At 44.9% G+C, this 25,601-nt stretch overlaps 1 protein-coding gene across 2 annotated transcripts in view; it reads left to right on the top strand.

The window, feature by feature from the left end:
- LOXL2 (lysyl oxidase like 2) overlaps positions 1-25,601 on the top strand; it is a 90,379-nt gene that overhangs the window by 49,216 nt on the left and 15,562 nt on the right. For both annotated transcript variants that reach the window (XM_063139083.1, XM_063139084.1), the window contains 4 exons: positions 383-602; positions 10,563-10,746; positions 21,516-21,667; positions 24,069-24,236. In XM_063139083.1, coding sequence (XP_062995153.1) covers positions 383-602; positions 10,563-10,746; positions 21,516-21,667; positions 24,069-24,236 — 724 coding nt within the window. The remainder of the gene's footprint in view (positions 1-382; positions 603-10,562; positions 10,747-21,515; positions 21,668-24,068; positions 24,237-25,601) is intronic.

Below are 25,601 nucleotides of genomic sequence, written 5' to 3'. Positions count from 1 at the left end.
GATCAGCAAAACAGATAAGAGCAATGATTAATGGCTACAAAGGCCTGGCCTGTGGTACCTGCCCACTTGGGAGGGATGAGCTAGCTGCCAGCCAAGCCAGATGGTGGTCAGGTATGGCTGACCTTAGGTCTCTTCACTAAAAATAAGCTAGAAGCTGGGAGAAAGGCATACTGTGGAAGAAAGCCCACTAGGCCTGGAATGGAAAACCAGGCAGAGACATAAGCTAGGTTCTCATGTGCATTTGGAACAGGGAAGAGAACAACTGTGATGCGCCATTGGCTCCTCGATATTCAATAGCCTTCCACGTTTCCACCCCACCTACCTTTTCGTTATCTCCATCTGTGGCTTTCAACAGTTCTGATGTTCCTTCTTTTCCTCCTAGGATGACGGCAAGCAGAAGGAAGCACAGGTATTGGGCTTATTCAATGGACTGCACAGGCGTCGAGGCACACGTCTCCAGCTGCAAACTGGGCAACCGCATCAGCGCGACGCGTGGGAATGTCACATGTGAGAATGGGATGCCTGTGGTGGTGAGCTGCAGTCCCGGGCGTGCCTTTGCCCCTAGCAGCAACAGCGGCTTCCGCAAGGCTTTCCAGACAGAGGTAGGAGAAAGAAATCGCTTTGTTTTTTTGCAGAGGGAGTATGATTTTTAAGGCTCTTACGATGAGCTGTGGATGACCACCCAATCTTCTGGGTCATCTCATAAGAACATAAGAAGAGTCCTGCTGGATCAAGCCATGGTTCCATCTAGTCCAGCACTCTGTTCACACAGTGGCCAATCAGCTGTCGACCAGCGACCAACAAAGCAGATCACAGTGCAACAGCATCCTCTCACCCATGTTCCCCAGCAGCTAGTGTATACAGGCTTACTGCCTCTGATATTGGAGGTTGTACTTAGCCTTCAGGACTAGTAGCTATTGATAGCTTTCTCCATCAGGAATTTATCCAACCTCAAATTGGTGGCCATCTCCTCACCAATGAATGACAACATATGGCAAAGAACACTCATTCAGCTTCCATCTGGCTTCTCTTTAGCCGGCCCCATGGGATTAAGTAGGATGCAATGGATCAAAGGTCCATGGGACTCTCAGCTATTCAATAAATTTATATCTCACCTTTCCTCCCAGAATCTCATGGTGGTATACATGGTGTTCTCCCTCACCCAGTTTATTTATTTTCTCAGCAATCCTGTGAGGTAGCCTAGGTTTAGAGGCACAATCTGAGGACAGCCAATGAATCTCGTGGGGATTTGAACCTGGGTCTCTCTGGTCCTAATCAGACACGTGAACCATTAAATTATACTGACCTGGTTCAGACAACACACTAAACCATGCTGCTTAACCACAAAATGGTTAAGGGAATGCATGCATTCCCTTAACCATTTTGTGGTTAAGCAGCATGGTTTAGCATGTTGTCTGAACCAGGCCACTGCCTCATTTCTCAATGGGAGAGATGCCTGGCAGGTTCTTCAACCTGCTAGGCCAAATTCTCCCCTAGTTCCTGGGAAGAGATGCAAGATGATATCATGGTTTAGGGCAGTGGTCTCCAACCTTTTTGGCACCAGGGACCAATTTCGTGGAAGACAATTTTTCCACAGACCGGGGGGAGGGGTTTGAGGGGATGGTTTTGGGAAGTCCCCCCCCTGGCCTGCCCCCCACTCCAGCGTCCTGTCTTCGCTTCAGCTGGGTGGGCCCAGCCAAAGCGAAACCAGGACGCTGGGGCAGGAGGGCGGCTTCGGAACGGCGCACCCGGAAGTTGCTCTCCTAGAGCGGCTTCCGGCTAGGCCCGCCATTCCGAAGCTGCCCCGCCCTACCCCAGTGTCCTGGCTTCACTTCGGCTGGGCAGGCAAGATGGCGCCCCGCACCCAGGTACGCTGGGGTGAGGGGGTGAAAGCAGCTCACCTGCGCGGCCCGGTTCCTAACAGGCCACGGACCTGGACCGGTCTGTGGCCCGGGGGTTGGGGACCCCTGGTTTAGGGGATTATGCCACCTGAATTGCTATCTGAGGAAGTTGGCCATTGATGACTTACAATGGAACGTGTAAACCTAAATTGTTTTTTCATGTTTAGCCTTCCCGCTCAAGGATGCTTTCAGGATTACAGCTCAGTGGGCAGGGATCTCTAGCAGAAAATTCCTAGCTCCCTCACCACAAAATATCAGCATTCCAATTCCATGAGGAAAGCCATTATAATTAAACAGGATTGAAGCAGCATAGTATAGCTACGCCCATGCTATAATAGAGCAGTGCATGTGCTGCTTAGCCTTATTTCTTTCAAAGATTTGCACCATCAGGAGGCCATGTTCTGCTAGGATAAACTAGCCTGGCATGGCTCATGACAACTTATCATGAATATCTTGTGCATATTTGGGCATATTATTTACTGGCTGGGATCCAGTTGAGGGGATAAGACATCAAGCCTGGGCAGCATAGCATTCCTAACAGTGGCTTTGATGGATTGTAAACCCACAGTGTGCACCCACCTTCACAACTTGCCTTTTCAAGCATGCATAGCAGCCAGTGTAATGCTGGTTCAGCCCCGTATTCATTTGAAGGTTCACCTTTCCCCTTACCTCCAATAAATTCAGTAACGTTTTCTTTAAAGTTACAAAACTCCTCTGGAAATTAAGGGTCAAGGGAGGTTGGTGATGTTATTGGCACTAGCCAGTAAAACCCCAACACAACTAGCTTTCCCCCCAATTCTGAGTGAACCATGCCATCTGAAAAACAACAACCCAACTTTGCAGGTCCTGTTTTTCGAGTTGATTTCCCCAGAACATAAAAATGTGTGTTTATTTGGAGGGCAGCAAAAGTTATTTTTCAAACCACCTCTACCACTCTTAAACTGTTGCATCTGCCTCCAGCCTCCGTTGCTTAGAGCAGTGTGTTTACTGGAACAATGCTAACGTTCTTGTTTTATAGGGCCTCATTTATATGGCTTTCCTCCTGTTTTGACTCAGGACTTCATGGCTAAGGACAGTGTGAGCTTCATTTATTGCTGGAAATGGCGAGGCTCTTGGCAAAAGATTTGCCACATTCCTGTTATAAATTGTTTCGTTCAAGCCAGTTGAATGCTTATCTGGCCGGCTCCGTTGAACTTGCTGCTCAGTGTTCCTTTCAGACTGCCTGTTATTCTTATTATGTAAATGTTGCATGTGGACAATTGTGCATCAGAATCCCTTTGCTTTACATAACAGTGGCTTGTAACTGATAAACTGCTCACGGGAACATCCAGGACAAGCAAAGGGTTTTGTTGTTTTTCATTTAGAAGAATGTTTGGCGTTGGTGACAATGGCTGCGTTTAGCACTATTCCTGCAAACTGCAGGTCTGCTCTCTTGTTTAAAAGGCTGTAAACAGCCATGCTTGACTTCTTATGTTAGTATTACAGATGGAAATCACTGCATAGCAGACATGATACCATGGGGGCTACAGATGGACAGACAGACATAACTGGATCAGTGAGCCTGCTGTAGAACCTCATTCATTCCCTGTTAGACACAGTTGCACAAACGTCCAAGCTGAACTGAGTTCTTGAACAATCAGTTCTTCCTGTTTCTGAGGGGAGCAGGCAGTGCAGAGCACTGATAGGTTGGCCCTTGTGACAATAGTAAAGCTATCTCTCTCCTGCCTCTCAATCCAGCTCTACAGAGTGCTAATTGGCTGACCCGTTGGGGAATTACAAAGTGATCCCCATTCACCCACTCACCCACTCACCATTGCAAAGAACAGTGTTTTCAGCCTTGTAAGTAAATGGATTGGCTTTCGAACAAAAGGTTCTGAATAAATGCTTAAATGGTGCCATAGAACCAAAGAACAAAACAAAGAGCGAGGTGGGGGTGCACAGAGTCATTTGAGATTTTGTATATTTATTGTGGATTAAGGTTAATGTTTGTTTGTTTTAAAAAATGGACTGATGACTATATATCAGCACGAGAAATGGTGCATTGCAGTGTGAAATTAGTGATACTGTAATCATTAGGGGTTGATCATGTGCCCCACCTAGGGTGGCTGGTTTCACAATTTGCATAATATTTGCATAGGGTAGTTTATAGGTATAGTTGCAAATTTCAAAATAATTATTATTTCATTGTAAGTAAGTGTAAAGTGAAGCACTTTGGGGCAAAAATCCCTAACTTCAAGGATCTGAGCTAGAGGTGAGTGACCAAGGGGTTGTCTAAGTGGAGGGAAAGCCCCGCGGTGGCTGTAGATCTGTGCCCCGCTGGTTTGACAATGCAGGTGCAGGATCGCAGCCACCATGGGGCTTCCCCACAATCATGCGTTTTGAAAGAGTCTGGGATTTACCCCAACTTTTTCAAAGGGAGCAACATCAACACAGCACTTCTGCAGCCAATCTGGGGCCAACCTGGGGTCAGAGCCTGGTGGAAGGTAACCAGTGATTGGTCACCTTCCACCAGGAAGAGGGAGGGGGTCGCTCCAGGACCCAGATGGCTGCCCAGAAACCTCACACTCCTTCCTCGGCATTGGGATTACCCAACGCCACCCTGGGAGAAGGGAAGTGCAGAGTTGAGGAGGGAGGCAGCCCCAACTTGGCGCCGTGAAGACAACCCCCAAAAGGAGATCTTGAGGTTGTGGTGGACAGCTGGATGAAAATGTCGACCCAGTGTGCAGCCACTGAAAAAAAAAAAAAAAGGGCAAACTCTGTGTTAGGTATTATTAGAAAAGGAATTGAGAATAAAACTGCCAGTATCATACTGCCTTTATACAAATCTATGGTGAGACCACACATAGAATACTGTGTACAGTTCTGGTCACCCCACTTTATTGTAGAGTGGGAAAATGGGTGACTAAAATGATCAAGGGGCTGGAGCACTTCCCTAAGAGGAAAGGTTACATCTGGGTACGAAATTATGCATGGTGTGGAGAATGTGGAGAGGAAGACATTTTTCTTCCTCTCTCGTAATACTAGAGCCCTGAGGTCATCTCATGATGGTGGGAGATTCCGGACAGATGAAAGGACTTCTTTACATAGTCAAGTTTGCTACCACAAGACATAGTGATGGCCACAAATTTGGATATAAAAAAGGTTTAGACTAATTTCTGGTGGTGAAAGTTACTGATGACTACTAGTCCTGATGGTTATATGCTACCTCCAGTATCTGAGCCAGTTTGCCTATGTACACCAGTTGCTGGGGAACATGGGCAGGAGGTGCTGTTGCACTCAAGCCTGCTTGTGGGTTTCCCGTCCATAGCTGGTCGGCCACTGTGTGAACAAAATGCTAAAACTAGATGTGAACAGAATGCTGGACTCTTCTGATGTTCTTATTTAAAAAGAAACATAATACATCTCACCAGAGTGAGGACAACTGTGACCAGCGAAGCTCAAGCTGCTGTCTGAGAGCTAACTGTGGATGAGCAGCCAACTTCAGAGCCCCTGATTATGGTTCTTTATCTTTAAACCTAACTTGGTTTGGACAGCCCTTCAAATAAAGAATGCTTTCAAATAGAGGACTGCCCTCTGCAAAGTAGGACATCCAGCCACCCCAGCCACTTCCATCTAATGTTGTAGAGATGAAAACTCTGGAAGTCAAAACTGACGTCCTCGTATGGGTTTTGGCAGCCCCACAGGTTACCCCTGCCTTGTTTGCAGAGTGTCCCTCCAGGTTTTCGAGGCTTGATAGTCTCCTTAAGTCTCCAGCCTCTCACAAATCATGCACTTCATTCATATTTTCAAGGCACACCATCGCTATGAGCACCTGCGTGTGAAATGCACCATTGGTCAGTGGCCTTTGGGAGCCATTGTAGCTGCAATTGTTGACCCCTCTCCTTCCCTCCCTTTCACCCAACAGGTCCTAGACAGCACTAATAAGGAAAGTGTCCTTCATTCATGTGCAGCATGCCATGGTCTCTCCACTGTCACACGCTATCCGTTCGCTACACTCCCAGGCATGAGAATGAGACAGAATTGGTTAAGCCCCAATAGTTTTCATTTAAAGTTACTAAGCCATACCACGTGGCATATGTTCTTGAAATCATGCCTTTTTCTTTTTAAAAAGAGGTTTGGTGGGGGGAGGACCTGTCGGGTAATCACTGGACTTTTAACGTGCTGGAAGTTACAGGCTGAACCAGTGAATAGCAGAGTAACAAACGGCTCTTAGTCAGGACGCAGCAAAGACCAACAAGGCAAGGATTCCTTGTAAGTTTAAAAGTAAATCCTTTACTGACAGATATATAAATTTAGTTATGGCAATACAAGTTATAAGTTACAAATACTCACAGATGATCATAATAATACAGCACACATCAAGTTGGGGTAAGATGAGGAACAGGAAGAGGAATAATAATGGATACAAACACAGTTTCTTTTATAGACAGTCCTGTACAAAATTATGCAATCATTAATTGAACAACCATAGAAAATGACTCTATGCAATAATCCAATAATTCAATAAGTGTCCACCTGAAAAGTTGACCTTTAAGTGATTATGTTCTGCTGACTCCTCACTTCTTCCAGGTTTTGCAGGACATTGTAGAAATAAAGGAAAAGATAAAAACCATAGTCCATTCCAGGACTCAACAGGACCCAAGTATATATTACCCAAAAAAACCAAAAACAAAACAATAAAGGCATCCAAGCTTTTACAATGTAAGTTGCATGCAGTTCCCACCTCCCCCCGCCAACCTCAAACTAATCTAAATCTACCTCTCAAAAACCAAACCGCTTCATTTCAGTTTAAACTGAAAGAACTGATTGTTTCAGCCATATGGGAAAAAGTAGTAAATGTCTAATTTGTCCTCCCAGAAGTTATCATTAGACTAAGCTATTTTCAGTGCCATTTCCATTCTGCAAATGGTTAAGTAATGACCTCTGCCATGTGTGGAGTACCTATCCCTAGTGAATACTCACAGCCAGTCTCCATTTGTCTGGGTTGAGGGATAATATCTTCCAGTTTAGGGTATGGGGATAGTGTGTCAGTCAATGCATTTGCACATGACAATAAGCCAGGATTCCTCTCTTACTGTTAACATGCAGCCTGCCAGTGCACGGAGCTCATCCGTTTCACTTTGTTTCTCCTTCTTGTGTGAGTGGGTAAACAAACCCAAAATGGATAGTTTAGCATTGCATCTGAACCCAGGATCCTGTTTTGTTGCTCCCAAATAAGCCAGGATTCATAAGGCAACAATAACCCTGGTTTGATACCCGCTGTACAAATATGTGTAGGCAACCTTGTGGCCCGCAGATGAGCTGGACTACAAATCCCAGGATACCTGATGATACACCTTGCTGGCTGGGACTTATGGGAATTGTAGTAAAGTACATCTGGAGGGTGCCAGTTTGACTAATCCTGCTTTAGGGCAAAGGGGAGAGATGTTCTCTTGGCTCTATTGATTGGTTTTATTCTAGTGCTGTTATTTTACTGCCTGCAGACAACTAACCCACCCTGGTTGCTTCGAGGGGAAAGTGGGCAACCTGGTACTGATCTGGTCCACAAGTCACTGATTTACCATTCTCAACATCCAGCAAGTAAACATACCAAATAGAGGGCTTTCATCATTCATAGAATCATAGAATAGCAGAGTTGGAAGGGGCCTACAAGGCCATTGAATCCAACCCCCTGCTCAATACAGGAATCCACCTCAAAGCATATAAATGGATTCATTCATACAAATAAATGATCAGAGGCAAAGTTGGTTCCAGCATGCGTCCCCCAAAATCCGGAGTTTAGTGGGATCAGTCTTTTTTTCTTTTTTTAAAACTAAATCTCAGACCGAGCCAACTGGGATGGAATTCCTGGGACAACCTGTTACTGTGCAAATTGTCAAGAGCGTTCATTTATTCCAGTACCAAGAATCGCTTGATTTGTAATATTTCTACAGGGATGTGTTCCCACCCACCCTAACCTTATGGGAAAGTATGTACATCATGTCCTTGGACGATGGACCTGCTTTTGGTTTATTTAAAATATTTCCTATGGCTCATGTTAAAAGTTGATCTTCTTGTTGAGGTTTGGGGACCTATAAGACTATTTGACTTAGTTATTCCTCGGCGGACATAGCCATCTCTCTTTTTAATTCCCACTCATCGTTAAAATGTTAGAGAGATGAGATATTTATATATGATACCAAATTCTACACCAAACAAATCTGGATTCTGTGCTAGCTGAAACAAAACTATTCTGCTTCCTTCTGAAATGTAGAAATTTTGTGTTGCTTCTGCCATTCACAGGAAAAAGTGAGCCTTGCTTGGGGACTTCTAAAAAGTCTAGTCCAGAGGTTCCCAAAGTGGGTGGTACCGCCCCCTTGGGGGCAGTGGGATTGCATAGGGGGACATTAAGAGGCAGGGAGGCGGCAGGGGGGCGTTCAAGGTGGTCTTTTCTGAGAAGCGCCTCTCCAGAAGGTCTTAAAACCCAGGGACATTTTTATGGGAGAAGGTAGTTTGTTCCCAAGCCATATAGGGGAAGAATCCACACATGTATTAATACCATTTAAGAAGAGTCCTTTTAACGGTGAATTGAAATGTTTCAAAAGTACCAAAACGTTAATGAAGAGACATACCCTGCTTGGTGTGCCCCGCCATGCCGGCTGCAAAACAGAGGCGTTCGCTCTCTTTTCCCTTCCTCCCTCGGCAAGCCTGCAGCGGGTGCTTCGGATTTTAAATAAGTATTCAATTAATTGTTACTGTTTTGAATTTTATTGTTATTATCTTCCTTAGTGGATCATTGAAAACTGCTATTCTGAATAATGATTTTTATAGTGTAGGGTAGGGCATGAGTTTGTGGAACCAAGGGGTCGGTTACCTGAAAAAGTTTGGGAACCACTGGTCTAGTCGGTCCTTAGGTTACAGATGTTGAAGCTCTTTCAACCCGAGGGCGGCATTGCATATTGAAGGAGCTTTCAGGGGTCACATTTCAACGGTGGGTGAGGCCAAAGGCAACAACGGCAAAGCCAAAATACCCAAAATACCACCATATTTTAGCTTAAAGCCAGCAACTAAGCCTTAAGAGAAGCATTTCAGCCCTTAGAATGGGATGCGGGGAGGAAACTGTGCAAAAGCTGGTAAACCAAATTATCAGTTTTGGGGCGAAAGGGGGGTAAGGCCATGATGGCTGGATTGGGATTCCAGGAGAGTCAGATTTGGCCCCGAGCCTGAAGTCCAACACCTCTGCCATGGGTAGATTGGAATCTACTCATAGATCTCTGACCAAGGCCACAGCTAGACCTAAGGTTTATCCTGGGATCATCCGGGGTTCGCCCCTGCCTGAGCACTGGATCCCCTGTGTGTCACCTAGATGAACAGGTTTGACCCCTGGACAATCCAGGGATAAACCTTAGGTCTAGCTTTGGCCCAATTTGCAGCTAGCTGGAAAGAGTTTCTGGGTATTATCCAGGGTTAGTCCTACGTAGAGTAGACACTTTTAAATGAATAGGACTTAAGTTAGTCATAACCAACTTAACTCCCATTCATTTCAATGGGTCTACTCTATGTAGGACTAGCATTAGATATAACCCTCTGACTCCCAATGATTAAGGATGCAGACAAGCTGGAGCGTGTTCAGACGAGGGCAATGAGGATGATCAGGGGTCTGGAAACAAAGCCCTAGGAGGAGAGACTGAAAGAACTGGGCATGTTTAGCCTTGAGAAGAGAAGACTGAGGGGAGACATGATAGCCCTGAAGCAAGATCCAGACCCCCAAAGTGGATTGGCTGTTGTGGGTTCCCAGGCAGCTACCAAGTCCGTTGGACTCTACCCGTCCCAGCTCACACCCCCAACCCTGTGGGGCAGAGTCCCCACCCACCCACGAGACTTACCTGAGCCACCCAGCAGCTGCCCACCATCCATGAGAGCCACCATTTTCAGTGAAGGAGGGGCTGGCGTTTCCTGGGTCTAACGTCTCCAACTACAGTGACCTTAGAAGGACCATTTCCAGAAATTCCCAGGTGGCTGGAAATACTTCAGACAGCCTTGCCCGATCCAGTCCCAATCTGAATCAGCCTGCTTTGGCTCGTATTTGGGGTTTGGGCCTGAAGCGATTCATAGCCCTACTCTCTAGGCTCAATGTCTGCATTCTGACTCTTCCAGTAGGGTGGCTACCCACACATCACCAAACGAGAGGAAATGCATCACTAAAAAAAATGAGGACAAACCTGGACACCAATTTGCATAACATTTGCAAATGCTAATTTGTATAACTAGATCCACATTTAGAAACAATAACTATAATGGCAATAGAAATATAATACATCTTACCAGACTGAGGACAACTGTAACAATATGCCTGTGTGCCTTCTGCTCAGTCTGATGTCCAGGTGTTAACTGTGGATGAGCAACTTCAATGCTTCTGTTGCTCTCCCTCATGATGGCTCTTTATCTTTAAACCAGACTAGGAAAAAATAGCCCTTCAAGTAGAGGACTGTCCTCTGTAAAGTAGGCCACCCTACCTTCCACTGTTCTGCTTCTTGTGTCCTCTTCAGAGAAAACTGCAGCTGTATGACCAAGTTCATTTCCTAATACGAGCTGAATGGCTCTCAGGTACAGATAATTGTTTTTGACAATGACATTCCGAAACACTGATGGGTTTTCCACCGATGGATCTTTCTCTTCCAGCACCCACTGGTGAGGTTAAAGGGCGGAGCCAAGATCGGGGAAGGTCGCATTGAGGTGCTGATGAATGGGGAATGGGGAACTGTTTGTGACGACCAATGGAACCTCATTTCAGCCAGCGTCGTCTGCCGGGAGCTGGGCTTCGGAAGCGCCAAGGAGGCTATTTTGGGTGCACGACTTGGGAAAGGTAAGAATGCTTACAATAGAAGAGCTGTTTGAGACGGTCAGAGGGGCCTGGGAGGGTAAGCAATTAGGACATTCTTGGTATGCAGAAGGTCCCAGGTTCAGTGCCTGGCATCTTCAGTTAAAAGGATGAGGTCTCCCTACCAGGGTGGACAATACTGGATTAGATAGACCAGTGATCTTCAACTGGTCCAGACCTGAGACCTGCCTCGGACTCCCAACCTGCAACATGGGATCCGTGCCCAACATTTCTCCATGCTCAACATGGCGGCAACAGCTTTGCCTGGACTGATCTTTGTCTGGACTGATCTTATGAGCCACTTTGGGGTCGTGACCTACTGGTTGAAGACCACCAAGATAGACCAAGAGTCTGGCCTGGAATAAGGCAGTTTTCTATGTCTGTTTTCTTCTTCATACCCAATAATGCTATGGTCCATACTCACAGATATTGTTAGAGAACTTCAGAGAAAGGAAACTTTATCATCCCATGGGGTCCTGATTCATGAAGGCTGGGACTTCCAGTGTTAAGGAGGTGGGAAGGTTTTGCCTCCACCAAAGCATTGCCCTTGAATGTAGGATTTTATTTTATTATTTATTTATTTATTTATTTAACTCTTGTCAGCCATCCCACAACCAAAAGTGCGTTGTCATGTAATGCGCATGTAATCAGATCCTTCTCAGGAGTAGAAGGTTGTCACACAGAGGAGGACCAGGATCTCTTCTCGATCCTCCCAGAGTGCAGGACATGGAATAACAGACTCAAGTTAAAGGAAGCCAGATTCCAGCTGGACATCAGGAAAAACTTCCTGACTGTTAGAGAAGTACAACAATGGAACCAGTTACCTAGGGAGGTTGTGGGCTCTCTCACACTAGAGGCATTCAAGAGGCAGCTGGACAACCATCTGTCAGGGATGCTTTGGGGTGGATTCCTGCATTGAGCAGGGAGTTGGACTCGATGGCCTTGTAGGCCCCTTCCAACTCTGCTATTCTATGATTCTATGAGTAGCATCACCCCATGGAATGATCTCCCACATGTGGTGGAAGAAGCCGAAACTGTAGTGAAGTTTAGGCACCTCTTGAAGTTGCCTCTGCTTACTCGTGCTTTCCCTGAGGGGTCATTGTCCTGTTCTACTTTACCATTTCTGACACATTTTTTATTTATTTATTTATTATATTTATATCTGACCTTTTTTTCCTGCAAGGAACCCAAGGAGGCTTACATAATCCTCCTCCCCACCATTTTATCCTCACAAGAACCCTGTGAAGTAGGTTAGGCTGAGAGTCAGTGACTAACTCAAAGTCACCCAGCGAGCTTCATGGCTGAGTGGGGACTAGAACCAAGATCTCCTGAGGGCCCAGTCCAACACTCTAACCACTATGTCACCCCTAGGTGTAAGTGGCAGCTGATTTACCTTGTGCCATAGAATTCAATGAGATCCCTTACAACCTGAGCCCATCCCTATCACTTATAATGAACTGCTGAAGGATTTTAGTATATTCAGTGGTACACAAGTAGTAACAAATAAATAAAATGAATCAATCTGTATAACTCCATACCTTCACCTGCCACAGCCATGAGTTCCATCCCTCCAGATGTTTTGGACAACTATCAGAATTCCTTACCATTTGCTATGCTGGCTGGGGATGATGGGAGTTGAAGTCCAAAACATCTGGAGGTCACCAGGTTAGGGGAAAACTGTGCTAGAGGGTAGTAGAGAGGAGGAGAAATTTGTAAAAGTCAAAGCTCCTTATTTCTATTTATTTATTGCATTTTTATACTGCTCAATAGCCGAGGCTCTCTGGGCAGTTCACAATTAAAACCATAAAATACAACAAATCAAACATAATATAAAGCGTTAAAAGTTTTAAAATACAATGTAAAAACGAAGTAAACTCGGTAGCAGTTACAGCCCAGGGAAAGCCTATGTGAAAAGATGTTCACTTCGTTTTCAGAAGACTTTTAAAGGATGTTACATTTTGCGCTTCCCGAACTGCACAAGGGAGGGTTTTTTCAGATAATGAGTGCCGCTACAGGGAAGGCCCACCATCAAAGTTCTTCATGGTGACATTCTGGAATGACCAGCAAGACCTCCTCTGAAGAACTTAAATGTTGTCTGGTTGTATGTAAGGGAAGGCAGTCTGCTAGGTGTCTTGGTCCCAATTTTTTTAGGGCTTTATAGAATAATATCATAGCCTTGTATGTGGCTCAGTAGCTAACAAGGAACCAGTGCAGTGCTTTTAATTGAGGTGTTATGTGAGCATAGCTTGGTGTGCCAGTGAGTACCCTACCTGCTGCATTCTGCAGTAGTAGCAGGTTCTGGACTGCTGAAGTTTCCTTTACTAAACGTACAAGGGTAGCCCCACACAGAGTGCATTGCAGTAGTCTAATCTTGAGGTTACCAGTGCATAGATGGCCATGACTAGGCTATCCCTATCCAGGAACAGGTGTAGTTGCCGGGGCGTTCCAGACCACTGAGACCACCTGAGCCTCCAGTGACAAAGATGGATCCAGGAGCAACCCCAAACTAAAGACCTGTTCCTTCAGAGGGAGTGCAACCCCATCCAGAACAGGCAAACTCCCCAATCCCCAGACCTGGGAACCACCACCCCATTGGGTCTCTGTCTTATCAGGATTCAGCTTCAGTTTATTGGCCCTCATCCAAGCCATAACTGTATCCAGGCACCGCTTCAGAATGTGCGCAGCCTCTCCTGATACAGATGTTACAGAGAAATAGAGCTGGGTGTCGTCAGCATATAAATTTAGGCTTCTTAAATCGGGTGATGGTGATACCTAAAATATTCATTGCAGTTGGCTGCTCCTCACCCCCAGATCTTTAGATTATCCCTGAGGCTTTTATGTCTATGCCCTGCAGCAATCGTGAGGAAATCCACTACCGACCCGAAAACCGCACCATAAAACAAAATGAAAAGGTGAAGCACCTCCAAACCTATGTGGTTTGGGGGAAGGAAAAGGAAAATGGATTGCAAGTATGAGACACGCTGCAACTCTCTGGAATCTTAAGAATGTGAGCTTGCCAGCCAAATGGCACTCCGAGCACTCCGATGTGTATTTAATTGCGGTTATAGCTACAGAAGCACCAGCATCACATGAAAAAAGTCCGACTGCAACGTGATGGAATAGAGCATGCCATCCGCTGCCACATTACCCAGCCAGAGCCTGGAAACTTTAAGCAACTGCTTCAGTGCTCTGAGTTTCCTTTACTAAAAATACAAGAATACTGAGGAAAGTGTTTCCGACTGAAGGCAAAGTGCCCAAGCTAATATTTGTCCTGACAGTCAATCGTATGTTGCACGATGTCACCTCCAGAGAAGTTCGTTACTGTCTGCTTGTGTTTGATATGGAAAGCAGGTCCGGCCCTACCATTAGGCAGAGTGAGGCAGTCACCTCTGGCGGCAAATGCTGGGAGGTGGCAGGAAAGTGTTGGAGGAGGAGCTGGGGGCCATGCTGCCTGGCCTGTGCCCCCTAAGCTAGCCTGCTGCCTTCAGGTGTGGTGGAAGATGCTGTCCCATTGCCAACGTCACATAAGAACATAAGAAGAGCCATGGTGGATCAGACCAAGGCTCCATGTAGTCCAGCATTTGGCTCACACAGTAGCCAACCAGCTGTGGATCAGCGTTGAAGAAAGCCTCAACTGCCAGTCCATTTAGCTGTTGCATGTGGAATGGGAGGGGCGCCATCTTGTCTTTTGCCCCAGGCAGCGAAGTGTCTTGAGCCAGCCCTAGTGGAAAGAGGCATCGTTTGAGAGAAAGTAGAACAGCGGTGGGCAGAAAATAGATCCAGATCTTCCGAGAGATCTCTGAATGATTTGTCAAGTGTTTCTGACTCCCAACTATTTAACAAGAGTGACAACAAAAGTGGCTTTTTTAAATTAGGCTGCTGAAATGAAGAGACTTGGAGTGAGTTTTGTGGCTTTGAGCTCAGCTCAGTTCTAGTGCTGAAAACAAGTTCGCAGGGGCCGTGGATGAATGGAAGAGCACATGCTTTGGATGCAGACGGCCCCATGTTTGATCTTCTAACTGGCTGCATTAACCACAAATATGTCTCCACCGGCCTCTCTTTCACATTTTCATCAGATTTGTCACTGGTTGTCCTCGTCTTTCCCTCTAGTGAGAACATAAAAAGAGCCTGGCGGGTCTGACCAAAGGTTATCTAGTCCAGCATCCTGTTTTCCAACTCCTGTTTTCCAACCCCTGGGAAGCCCCCTTGACATCAATGGCTTTCTCCTGCTGCTGCTCCATTGCAACTAGTATTCCGAGGTTCCTGAACCTGGAGGCAGCTCAACGCTATTGGGCTTTGGAGCCATTGATAGACTAATCTTCCAGGAAAACATAGGAAGCTGCCTTAGGCTCAGTGGAGGCTGGTGGCTCCAATTTCAGTGGGACTGTGAATCCGCTTCAGGGTTTTTTCAGAACCAGCTAGACCTCAAAGGAGCTATCCACTTTGAATAGCTCTTTTAGAGTTCGGACTGAAACCCGGAGCCCACTGACATCGGAGCCACCAGCCTACACTGGAATAGGTGCTCATAGGCGTGCGCAGCACATTTCATTAGGGGGTTCAGCCAGGGGTTGTTTTTTTTAAGGTAAACATTGATTGAATATACAGTAATAAAGGACTTTTTTCACTCATCAAACAAACGAAATAAACGAAAACTGAAGTAAACTGTATTTTTGTTATTTACAAGTAATCTGTACTTTAAAAATACACATTTTGAAACAGAGACTCTGAATACTTTTTTTTGCTGTAGTAATAACCAGGCATATATAAAGATACAGTCAATTTTCACCATCTTTAAATTTAATCAGATAATGACCTAATCCAAACTTACTAAAACAGATTCACATTTAAAACAGATTCTATCACATTAACAACAATGAGTGTCATCTTAAGTTCCAGCACCATACAGAGAATACAACATACATCAAATGCCCTAATAACGATTTTAAAAGATTGCCCTGTGTGCTGCTGAGCAAAGAATTTGGAATGAGGTCCAGGAGAGAGACTTCTGGGGTGAATATAGTGAGGACGAGGGGTGGCTGCGAGCCTAGCATAAGAGAGGGCTGGCTGGAAAGATTTGGAAAACTTGGGGGAGTGTAGGAGATCTGGAACTAGGGGCATCTCTGGAAGGCCGCGAAGGGGCTATTGGCAGAAGACAGGAGATGAAGGAGAAAAGAGAGGATGGGAAACCGTCACAAGGGCACATCACTCTTCTTTACTGATCAATTGTAAGCCGCTCCGGGAGACTTTTAGGCTGAGGTGCGGGATAAAAATACTCTAAATAAAAATACTCTAAATAAAATAAGGGCAAAAGAAGAGGATTGGCGTAGGGGGAGCCCTGGGGAAAGAAGAGAGAGAAATGCCCCTATGTGTGGGGTAGAAGAGGGAGAAAGGGTGCAGACAGGAGAGGTATGAGTGTCCCAGAGGGGAGAGGAAACAGAGGTAATGTTTAGCCTTGAGGAGAAGCCTGAGGGGAGACATAACACTCCTCAAATACTTGAAAGATTGACACACACAGGAGGGCCAGGATCTCTTCTCGATCATCCCAGAGTGCAGGACACGGAATAATGGGCTCAAGTTACAGGAAGTCAGATTCCAGCTGGACATCAGGAAAAACCTCCTGACTGTTAGAGCAGTATGACAGTAGAACCAGTTACTTAGGAAGGTTGTGGGCTCTGCCACACTAGAGGCATTCAAGAAGCAGCTGGACAACCACCTGTCAGAGATGCTTTAAGGTGGATTCCTGCATTGAGCAGGACTTGATGGCCTTATAGACCTCTTCCAACTCTATGATTCTATGATTCTATGAAAACAGTAGTGTAGATCCTGCCTGAGACACCTGGGCCCTGTACACCTAGGAAACCCAATGCATGTTGTTCAGTATCTAAATTATAGCCAGCTCTTGCCAGGGCTGGTCCAAGACATTTTGCTGCCCAAAGCGGAATAGCAAATAACATGACCCCCCACCCCACCCCCAAACTCACAGTGCAAAGCCAGTAAAGTCATTTTGGCACTTGAGGCCAGTGGACAACAGCTTATTAGGCCATAATAAAGTTGTGAGTCTTCCAGATCTCACAGGATACTTTACAGCTTTTGAACACAAAAGAAGAAGAGGACTATACCACAACCTGGCCTTGTGGGTCATGTAACCAGCAAGTCCAGTCCAGAAAGGAAATCCAGACACAAGCAATTCAAGCCAAACCACACCACATACCCACATACTGTATAAGAAGTCCTACAATTCTCAGCATACCCCAGCCAGCCATGCTGGCTAGGGGATTCTAGGAGTTGAAGGACTTTTTTCTGTCTAAACATGCATAAAATTGTGCCTTTAACTTATCATGTCACACTAACAGGAATACAGGAATCAAATAGGATTTCCTTCTTCAGTGGGACACACTTACTTAGGAGTAAGTACCATTTTGTTATAGGAAAGGATAATATATTTTTAATTAAAATTTAAAAATAACTATCACCTGGTACAGAGTTTTCCTATGGAAGACCTGGCTGGTTCACTGTTGTAATTATTTGATTGGGACTGAAGTAGAGGGGCACTAATTTTGCTGTACTTATTGTCTTTAAATATGGTTAAATATCCCAGTGTGGGATGTACTTATTGTCTTTAAATATGGTTAAATATCCCACAGTTACCTTGCTATTCTATTTCTACAATTCTTTTTCTCCTGTCCTTTCTTCATCCTCGCTTCATTTTCAGGCTGCATCCGGTGCACATTTACCTCAGAGTAAGTTTGATTGATCTCAGTGGGGCTTACTTCTGAGTAGACATACATAGGATCATGCTGCAGCTCTGTTTTAAAGTGACACAAGAGACACACATACCATATTTACCAAAAGAATGGCTTGAAAAATAAATATTGTAGAGCTAGGAACAGTGTAGGCCCCTGACTGTAAGCCCCACCGCTGGCCGACCTAGGGTTTATTTATGGAAGAGAAGACATCTGTGAACAGCTACTAGTCATGATGGCAACATGGAACACCCTATGCACATTTACCTGGGATTAAGTTTCATTGAAATCATTGGGGATTACTAGACAACTCCAGGATTTCACTGCAAAGATTTATAGAGTGATCCTACACCTGCTTCCTCAGAAGAAAGCCCAACCAAGTTCAATGAGACTTTATCCCCTCTCTGGATTCTGTATTTTGGTGTTTTTTTGTTGTTGTAAATTTGGTGCCAATTACCCTTTGATATTCTATGTTTCATTTTTGTGCAGATTTAAGACACCTTGAGACCAAACTATATAGGCCATATAAATATATACATTAAGTAACAGTAAATTATGACTAGGGTTGCAATCTTCATGCCACTCTTCATTCACTCTTCCCCTTTTTAATACATCCTCTTTTATTCAATCCTATGCCTGTTTAGACAGAAAAAAGTCCTAATACTTCCAGCATGCCCCAGGCTTCTATGCTGGCTGGGACATGCTGGGAGCTGTAGGACTTTTTTCTTTCTATAGGACTGCACCCTAACTCAAGCTGACTTCACAAAAGCACAAGCTCTTGGGCCTAGTTCTAACCTTAACCCTAAGAAGAGCCCTGCTGCATGAGACCAAAGGGCCACCTCCAGTGCAGCCCTATACATGGCTACTCAGAAGTAAACATGCTGGCTGGGGCATGCTGGGAGCTGTAGTAGGGCTTTCTTTCCTGTCTAAACCGACATAGGATCGCGCCCTAAATGAACGAAAGGAAGAGAATCATAACATTAATCATTAAAAGGCAAGGAAAGTGGTTCCCAAGCCTGGTAGGGTAGTGGATTGGCGCATGGGTCAGTCTGTGCCTTGGCTCTCCCTTCCCTCCCTCCTTCCCTCGTCCCCTCATGACCATACTGTCCATGGCCGGGAAGGGCAGCGGCTGTACCCTGAGCTGTTGCTTCACCGCTGTTGCTTCTCCAGCCTGCAGGTCGAACTTGACGCTGGTGATGAGCTCCTGCACAAGGGCAGCAGCAGCAGCGCCCACTTGGCGCCCTGTTTCCCCCACGCAGACCACCGGGTCAAGAAGCCTCGCCTCCCCGGGCAGGGGCGGGGACAGTCACTCACTCACTCCACCATGGCTGCTCGGCAATTGGCTCCCACCTGCTATTAACCTACACCGTGTGGCTTCGCCACGGCAACTGCCTCAATCCGAAAGGGGGGCCAAAGAGGTAAAAAGTGAAGAGAGGAGAGCCAGCTCCGGCACTAAACTGAAAGCCAACAATTTTCAGAGTGGCGTCGCTTGGAAGTTTGCCTCCTCAGGCCTGGGCCGCAGCACATTAGGGGGTTCAATGGAACCTTCTGCACCCGCTGTGCGCACGCCAATGTAGGTGCTCCAATCTGGTCCCCGCTACCAGCAGACTTAATTATGGACAGCAGACCATAAGTTCAGCACCTCATATATAGCTTCATCCCTCGTACCTGTTTCCCTCAAATTATCCCCTACAGCGCTAAGCTGTCATTGTTGTTGCTAGCTAAATCACACCCCGGGCGGCCACGCTCCTAAGATCCTTTGCATACCAGGAAAAGGGTTTAAGGGGGGAAATGTAAAAAAATCATTAAAAATCAATGAATGACCCAATACGATTCAAATTTGGTATGCTTAAAGCTCTCCTTAATATTTATTACTATGCTAATTTTGATGTCTTTATCTTTAAAACTTACGCAGATGTAAGCATTTGTTTAATTTTTCTTTAAACATATCAAATCATCCTCCTGCGCCCCCAGTGGCCACTCAGAGAACAACAAAAGATTCGCTCCTAAAGAGGTAGCAAAATAGGTCGGTTCATTTATATATGAAGCACAGTTAAAGGAGGATGCATGGGAGCACTTCGCAGTCAAAGCAGATTATAAACTGGAAAACTTCAGAGTACTTCACAATAAAAGCAGATTATAAGATGGAAAATTTCGGAGTCCTTTGCATGCAATTCTCAGTGATTGCACAGTATAACACTGGTGTGATAAAGCTCTTAGAGTTCTGACTGATTACGATCAATTCCCAGAGTGGATTCACGGTCGCACTGACACCAGAGCCACCAGCCTCCACTGCTTAGGTCACATGAGACTGTTTGTCCGCCTAACTCGGCATTGTCTAGACTGACCGTCCAGGTCTCCCAAGTTTCTAGCAGGTCTCTGTATTCCCCAGCCCTACGTGGAGATGCCAGGGATGGAACCTGTGACATCTGCAAGCAAAGCATGGATTCTACCACTGAGCTACAGGATGGAGCTATTAGGAGCCTTGGGTGAACCCAGATGTTTGCAACAATGCAAAACAAAAACTTTGGTGGGAGGGGAACCAAACAACCCAATAAAGAATGAGAATGCACAGTGGGATGGATTGAAAATGGGGAGGGAGAGAGTATCCTGGAAAGGGGTACAGCTGGTTGGCTGGAACCCTGAACAGAAGCACTGCACGCTGCAACATTTCATTGCAGGTCCTACTTGTAATAATCACACTTTGAAAGTGAAGGAGGAAAGGTTTGGGAAAGGCCAGGATAAGAGCCATTGTAAGATGTTTTACAAACGCACTGAGCATCAGGGTAGTACCTGTTTAATGAACTACAGTAGCTGTCATGAATGCACCATTTTTATACTTCAAAAGAAAAGAAAACTGGAATTGGAACACTGATGAGGACAGGACCTTGGAAGAGGTGCCGATTACTGTTCAGGGTACATGATTTATTACACAAAAAGGGCATACACATCAACAGCTTGCAATCCTCTTTATATCTACTTGAATACAGTGGGACTTACATCTGAGTAAACACACAGAGGACCACATTGTAACTGATTTATTGGGGAAAGGGATTGAATAAGAACCCAACTTTGAATAATTAGATCATCATTTTTCTACAGTAAAATTGGAAGCACACTTTGTTCTACACTAAAAACAAAACACAAACATTTTGCAATGCTAGAATTTGCTGTGATCCTTGTTCACGCTCAAAAACACCCTGTGAAATTGTTTTATATATTTATCGAACTGTATTAGTATCCCACCTTTCCTCCAAAAAGATTGGCGCTCAGCTTTATTTATTACATTAATATCCCACCTATTTTCTTCCAAGGAACCCAATGCGTCATAATAATCCTCCTCCTCTCTATTCTTATCCTCACAACAACAACTCTGTGAGGTAGGTTGGGCTGAGAGTCTGTGACTGGCCCAAAGTCACCCAATGGGCTTCCATTGATGAGTAGAGACTAGAACCTGGCTCTCCCAGCTTTCAGTCCAACACTCAAGGCAGCATTGTATCTTTGGGGAGGTCCAAACAGCCTTGGAATCCTTAGCTAATCCACCTGTATTTGCGATTAATTGTTTTTCTGTCCTTTCATGTTGTCCTGGAAAAAGTATCTTTGTTCCCACTGAAATGTCAGAGCTTGATCAACTGCAGGTTCCCATGGGCCAAAATTTGCCAAAAAATGCCGTTTAATATGCAGTTTCCAGTTCTCCAGCTGAAGTTTGTAAATGATGGAGAAGTGGAAAGTTGGCCCTTCTTTTGCCTCTGGCATCTTTTTTTTATTATTAAAGAAATTAATCTGGAAATAATATCTCACGCAGTAAAAGGAAAAAGAAAAAAAAGTTGCATAAAAGGCCTTAGCAGATAACTTAGATCTTCTAACTCTGGAATTCTCCTGTGCTGATATCTAGAGTTCTTGGATCTTGGGATTTGATGTGTCCAGAGTTATGAAATATATGGAATTCAAAATTTCCTGAACTTACTTATTGTGGAAAGTGAGAATATGTGTGTATGTTTTCCCTTAAAGGAATGGGCCCCATTCATGTCAATGAAGCAGACTGCACAGGTACTGAAAAATCCTTCACAGACTGCAAATTCAGCAAGCAGTTAAGCAGTTGCACCCATGAAGAAGATGCAAGTGTGAAATGTAATGTTCCAGCTATGGGTTTCCAAAATCAGGTGAGGAACAGAGGTGTCCTGTCTGTAACAATGGAAGAACCATTTTGCTTCTTCTTTCAAACATTATGTTATATATATATATATATATATATATATATATATATATATATATATTGTATGTGCACACTCCCAACTCTCCCAAATGGTGAGAGATTTCAGAGGTTCTGGTGCCTACTACCCAGGTTCAGTTTCCATTAGAATGGAGGCCTGTGGGGCGTTTTGCAATATTTGTTTTTTATTTACATACAAACAGATTGCGCATAGGTGGAGGTTCACAGCTTAACACTCAGAAGTTCACTGTGCTTCCATCAGACTTCAGAACTCCCCGAAATCCCCTGCTCTGACCCTTCTTCGGATGGGTTCTGAGTGCTTCCGGATGAGGTTTTTATTATGCAATCGTCCTGCCTTCAAGTAGCTATTGTGACCCCAGCAGGCCATGTGAATCAGATTTTGTGCTCCTTCATCAAACTTTTACTGAATATGTGTTGGGTTTTAGTGAGAGTGGGAGGAGCATTTCCGCCTTCAGATTGAGGTCATCTTGAAACGCTGGCTCAGGAACTTCGTTGGCATACAGTCCACTGAACTTGTGAGATTTGTATCCCAATTGTTTGGCCAGACTCCACTTGTTCCATTCACTTTAACATCTGTGTTCATTTGGACCCAGAGAGCACAACATATTTTGAGCAGCTTTGTGCTTCATAACTGATGCTTTAAAACTTTCAGATGGTTGCGTTAAAGCTCTCAGTTTCCTTTCATATGCAACTTGAAATGACACTTCAACGTTTGTGGCCAGCTGTGCAATACTTGAAGCCAGGGATGCTTTTGGCATAGACCACACCAACGTCTGCTTTCTTGGGACCCTCAACTGGAAAGGCTCTGCAGCTTCTGTTAATGAAAGGAATGTTCTTAAACGTAAGACCAATGTGCTGGAAGAAGGAGCATGCTCACAGACCAATCAAGGGCTGTCCAGCTGTAGTCTACAGACAGTCTGCGAAGGTCACAAAATGGCAGCCAGGTTCCCATCTGTCTGGCTGCAAATGTAGTTCTGTTGGCAAATTAACCACCAATGAATATGCAGCTTGCATTAAAGGAGGGAGAAAGGTTTTCAAAAGATCCCCACATAGTGAGGAAAAGCCTTGCGAAAACAAAAAGAATGGAAATAGAGAGTCAAGCAGCACCCAATAATCTGAGCCCAAGACCCTACTGACAAACCCTAAGGGTCCATTAAAAATATGTATTCATTTATTTACAATGTGTGTTTATCAAAATGTGTTTATCAAACAAAATAGTTTCCAAAAAGATGCATATTAGACAAAACGTGCACGGAAATGCATACAAATTTTTGTCACGACTTTAAATAAACAAACAAATTCAAAGTGGTGAGGAAACAGGACAGAAGGCGCTTGCGATTGGAAAAATGAGAGCCCGAAAGAAACCAAAATTGGCAGATTCATCTAGCCCTATTTCCAAGTCAGCTGAGCCAGATCTACACCAAGCAGGATATGACACTTTGAAAACAGTTTGAACACTGTATATGAAGTGTGCCCTGGGCCCCAACAGTTGTCACTATAGTTATAAACTGTTTTAAAGCAGCAGTGTAGATCCTGCCCTGGAGGCAACATTTCCACAACTGTGTTGGAAACAACATAGACCAACCAATACAGTGTCGCTTTGAGAGCTGGTTCCCTCAAAACCCTGTTGCATCACTGCTGTGAAGCGGAATTAATATAATTACATGGCAGGAGGGAGTGTGGTTTATCCCACCAGGAAAAACCCTAGCGCCAGCGGCCATTCAGCTTCTCAAGCCCACTGTCCTGCATTCCCACGCTTACCCTGCACTTGGATCCACCCCTAGCAATGCCCACTTGCTTAACCCGGACCAAGGCCACCACTGACAGATGAAAAAACAACATTGGTGACCTTGGAAAAGTCACGGTAAAACACTGCAAAAAAAAAGTGCAGTTTCCGGTGGGGAAGGGGGGGAGAGACCTGATGTGTTTGCGAGTTGGCGGTTGCATCTTAGAAACAACGCAGCATCACCAGTGCAGCCCCAGATATCACAGACTTTAATACTCTACAGACTATTCTTATTATGCTGCTTCTTTGCCCATCTGAGCACTCCTTGCAGCATTCGCTTGGGTGTAAGTCCCATTGAACGCAGTAGGATTTACTTCTGAGTAAACATGCCTAGGATTGTGCTGTAAGACTCTCCCTGTCATAAGGCCAATTCTTGCAGCTTGGGTATGAATGCTTCATTGTCCATAACCCTTGCAGTGAGTTCCTAAATAACATGTTTGAACAGAAAATGCATCTTGCTTCGTTCTGCTGTTACATGGAATGAGGTTGGTTTGCTGATAGTAGCTGTGACATTATCTCTCTTTTTCTCTTTGATCATCTGCAGATAAGGTTAAGTGGAGGCCGCACACCCTACGAAGGCCGGGTGGAAATCCTCCGGGAGCATAACGGGACACTCATATGGGGGACAATCTGTAGTGACAAGTGGGGCATAATGGAAGCCACAGTGGTTTGTCGCCAGTTGGACCTCGGCTATGCAGAACATGCTTTTCAGGTAAGTCAATGCCTCTTGTTGGTTGTGATTAGTATTATTTCGTTTCTGTACCACCAAATAGCCGAAGCTCTCTGGGTGGTTCACAACAATTCATATGCTAATAAAATACAACATAAAAATACAGCATAGAATACAGCATAAAAATTGAAACATACAAAATTTTAAACAATTTAGGCAGCTAAACAATTCCAATATAATACTAGACCTGTTTAAACAACTGATCTCAATGCCCGTATTCCATTAAATGCCTGGGAGTAGAAGGCAGTCTTAACTAGCACCAAAAGATGACAGCATTGGCGCCAGGCAGATCTCAATGACATGCTCATGCCATAGTCGGGGAGCCACCACTGAGAAGGCCTTCCCCCTTGCTGCCACTCTCTGAGCCTCTCTCAAAGGAGGAACTCGGAGGAAGGTCTCAGACGTTGAGCGTGGTGTCCAGGCAGGTTCAGATCAACAGAGGCGTTCCATCAGGGATTGCAGCCCTGAGCTGTGTAAGGTCTTATAGGTTAAAACCAGCACCTTGAATTGGGCTCAGAAATGTAGAGGTAGCCAATGCAAGCAGACCAGAATTGGTTTCTTTGTGGACCAAAGAAAATGATGAGTGATATTCTCTTGATACATTAGAAACCCTTATCCAGAAAAATATTCTTCACACCCTTTACCATATCCTGCTACATTTTATTCTGATGTGTGTATGTATGTGTGTGTGTGTGTGTGTGTGTGTATACACACAAACACACACACGCACACACTTCTATTTGTCCTAAATTGCCCATCCCTGATCTATACCCAAATCATCTCATTCTTTTTGAGTTCCTTCTACCCATGATAAAAAAAGGAAAATGGTATTTGTTTTAAACCGCTGTAAGCAAGTTATTGTGTCTGTATAAATTATCTGCAACATCCATGGAAAATTCTTGAAAGTATTTGTGGTAGGAAATGGACAGTGTAATAGCTTTGTAGTGGCACGTGAAGTCCAATATAGAAATAAAAGACCCCGAGAGGATATTTAAGATTCATTCCCTTTCAGCCAAGTACGAGAAGCAGACCACCCATACTTTAGTTAGGAGGAGGGTGGTACCAAAACCACAGGCAAGCTGTACTGGGCTTGTCATAGGCTTGTTAAGACGATAGCCCTGCCTCAACAGCGGCATTGTCTGGTGTTCCTAGCCCACTGGGCATCAGGCTTCAGTTTCCCTGTCATCAGCCTGGCTATATAACATATCTTATTGATTAATCCCATTAGTATCCCCACCCTTCCTCCAAGAAACTCAGGAGTGTCATACATGTGGATTGTTCCATTTGATGTAGAGGCTTCATCATCTCTTCCAAAACTCTATATCCAGTTTGGGGTAAGGTGGGATG

The sequence above is a fragment of the Elgaria multicarinata genome, chromosome 12 (genome assembly GCF_023053635.1).
Source record: "Elgaria multicarinata webbii isolate HBS135686 ecotype San Diego chromosome 12, rElgMul1.1.pri, whole genome shotgun sequence".
NCBI classification, from domain to species: domain Eukaryota; kingdom Metazoa; phylum Chordata; class Lepidosauria; order Squamata; family Anguidae; genus Elgaria; species Elgaria multicarinata.
Note: the sequence above shows the minus strand (reverse complement) of the source record. Positions and strands in the feature narration are given on the sequence as shown.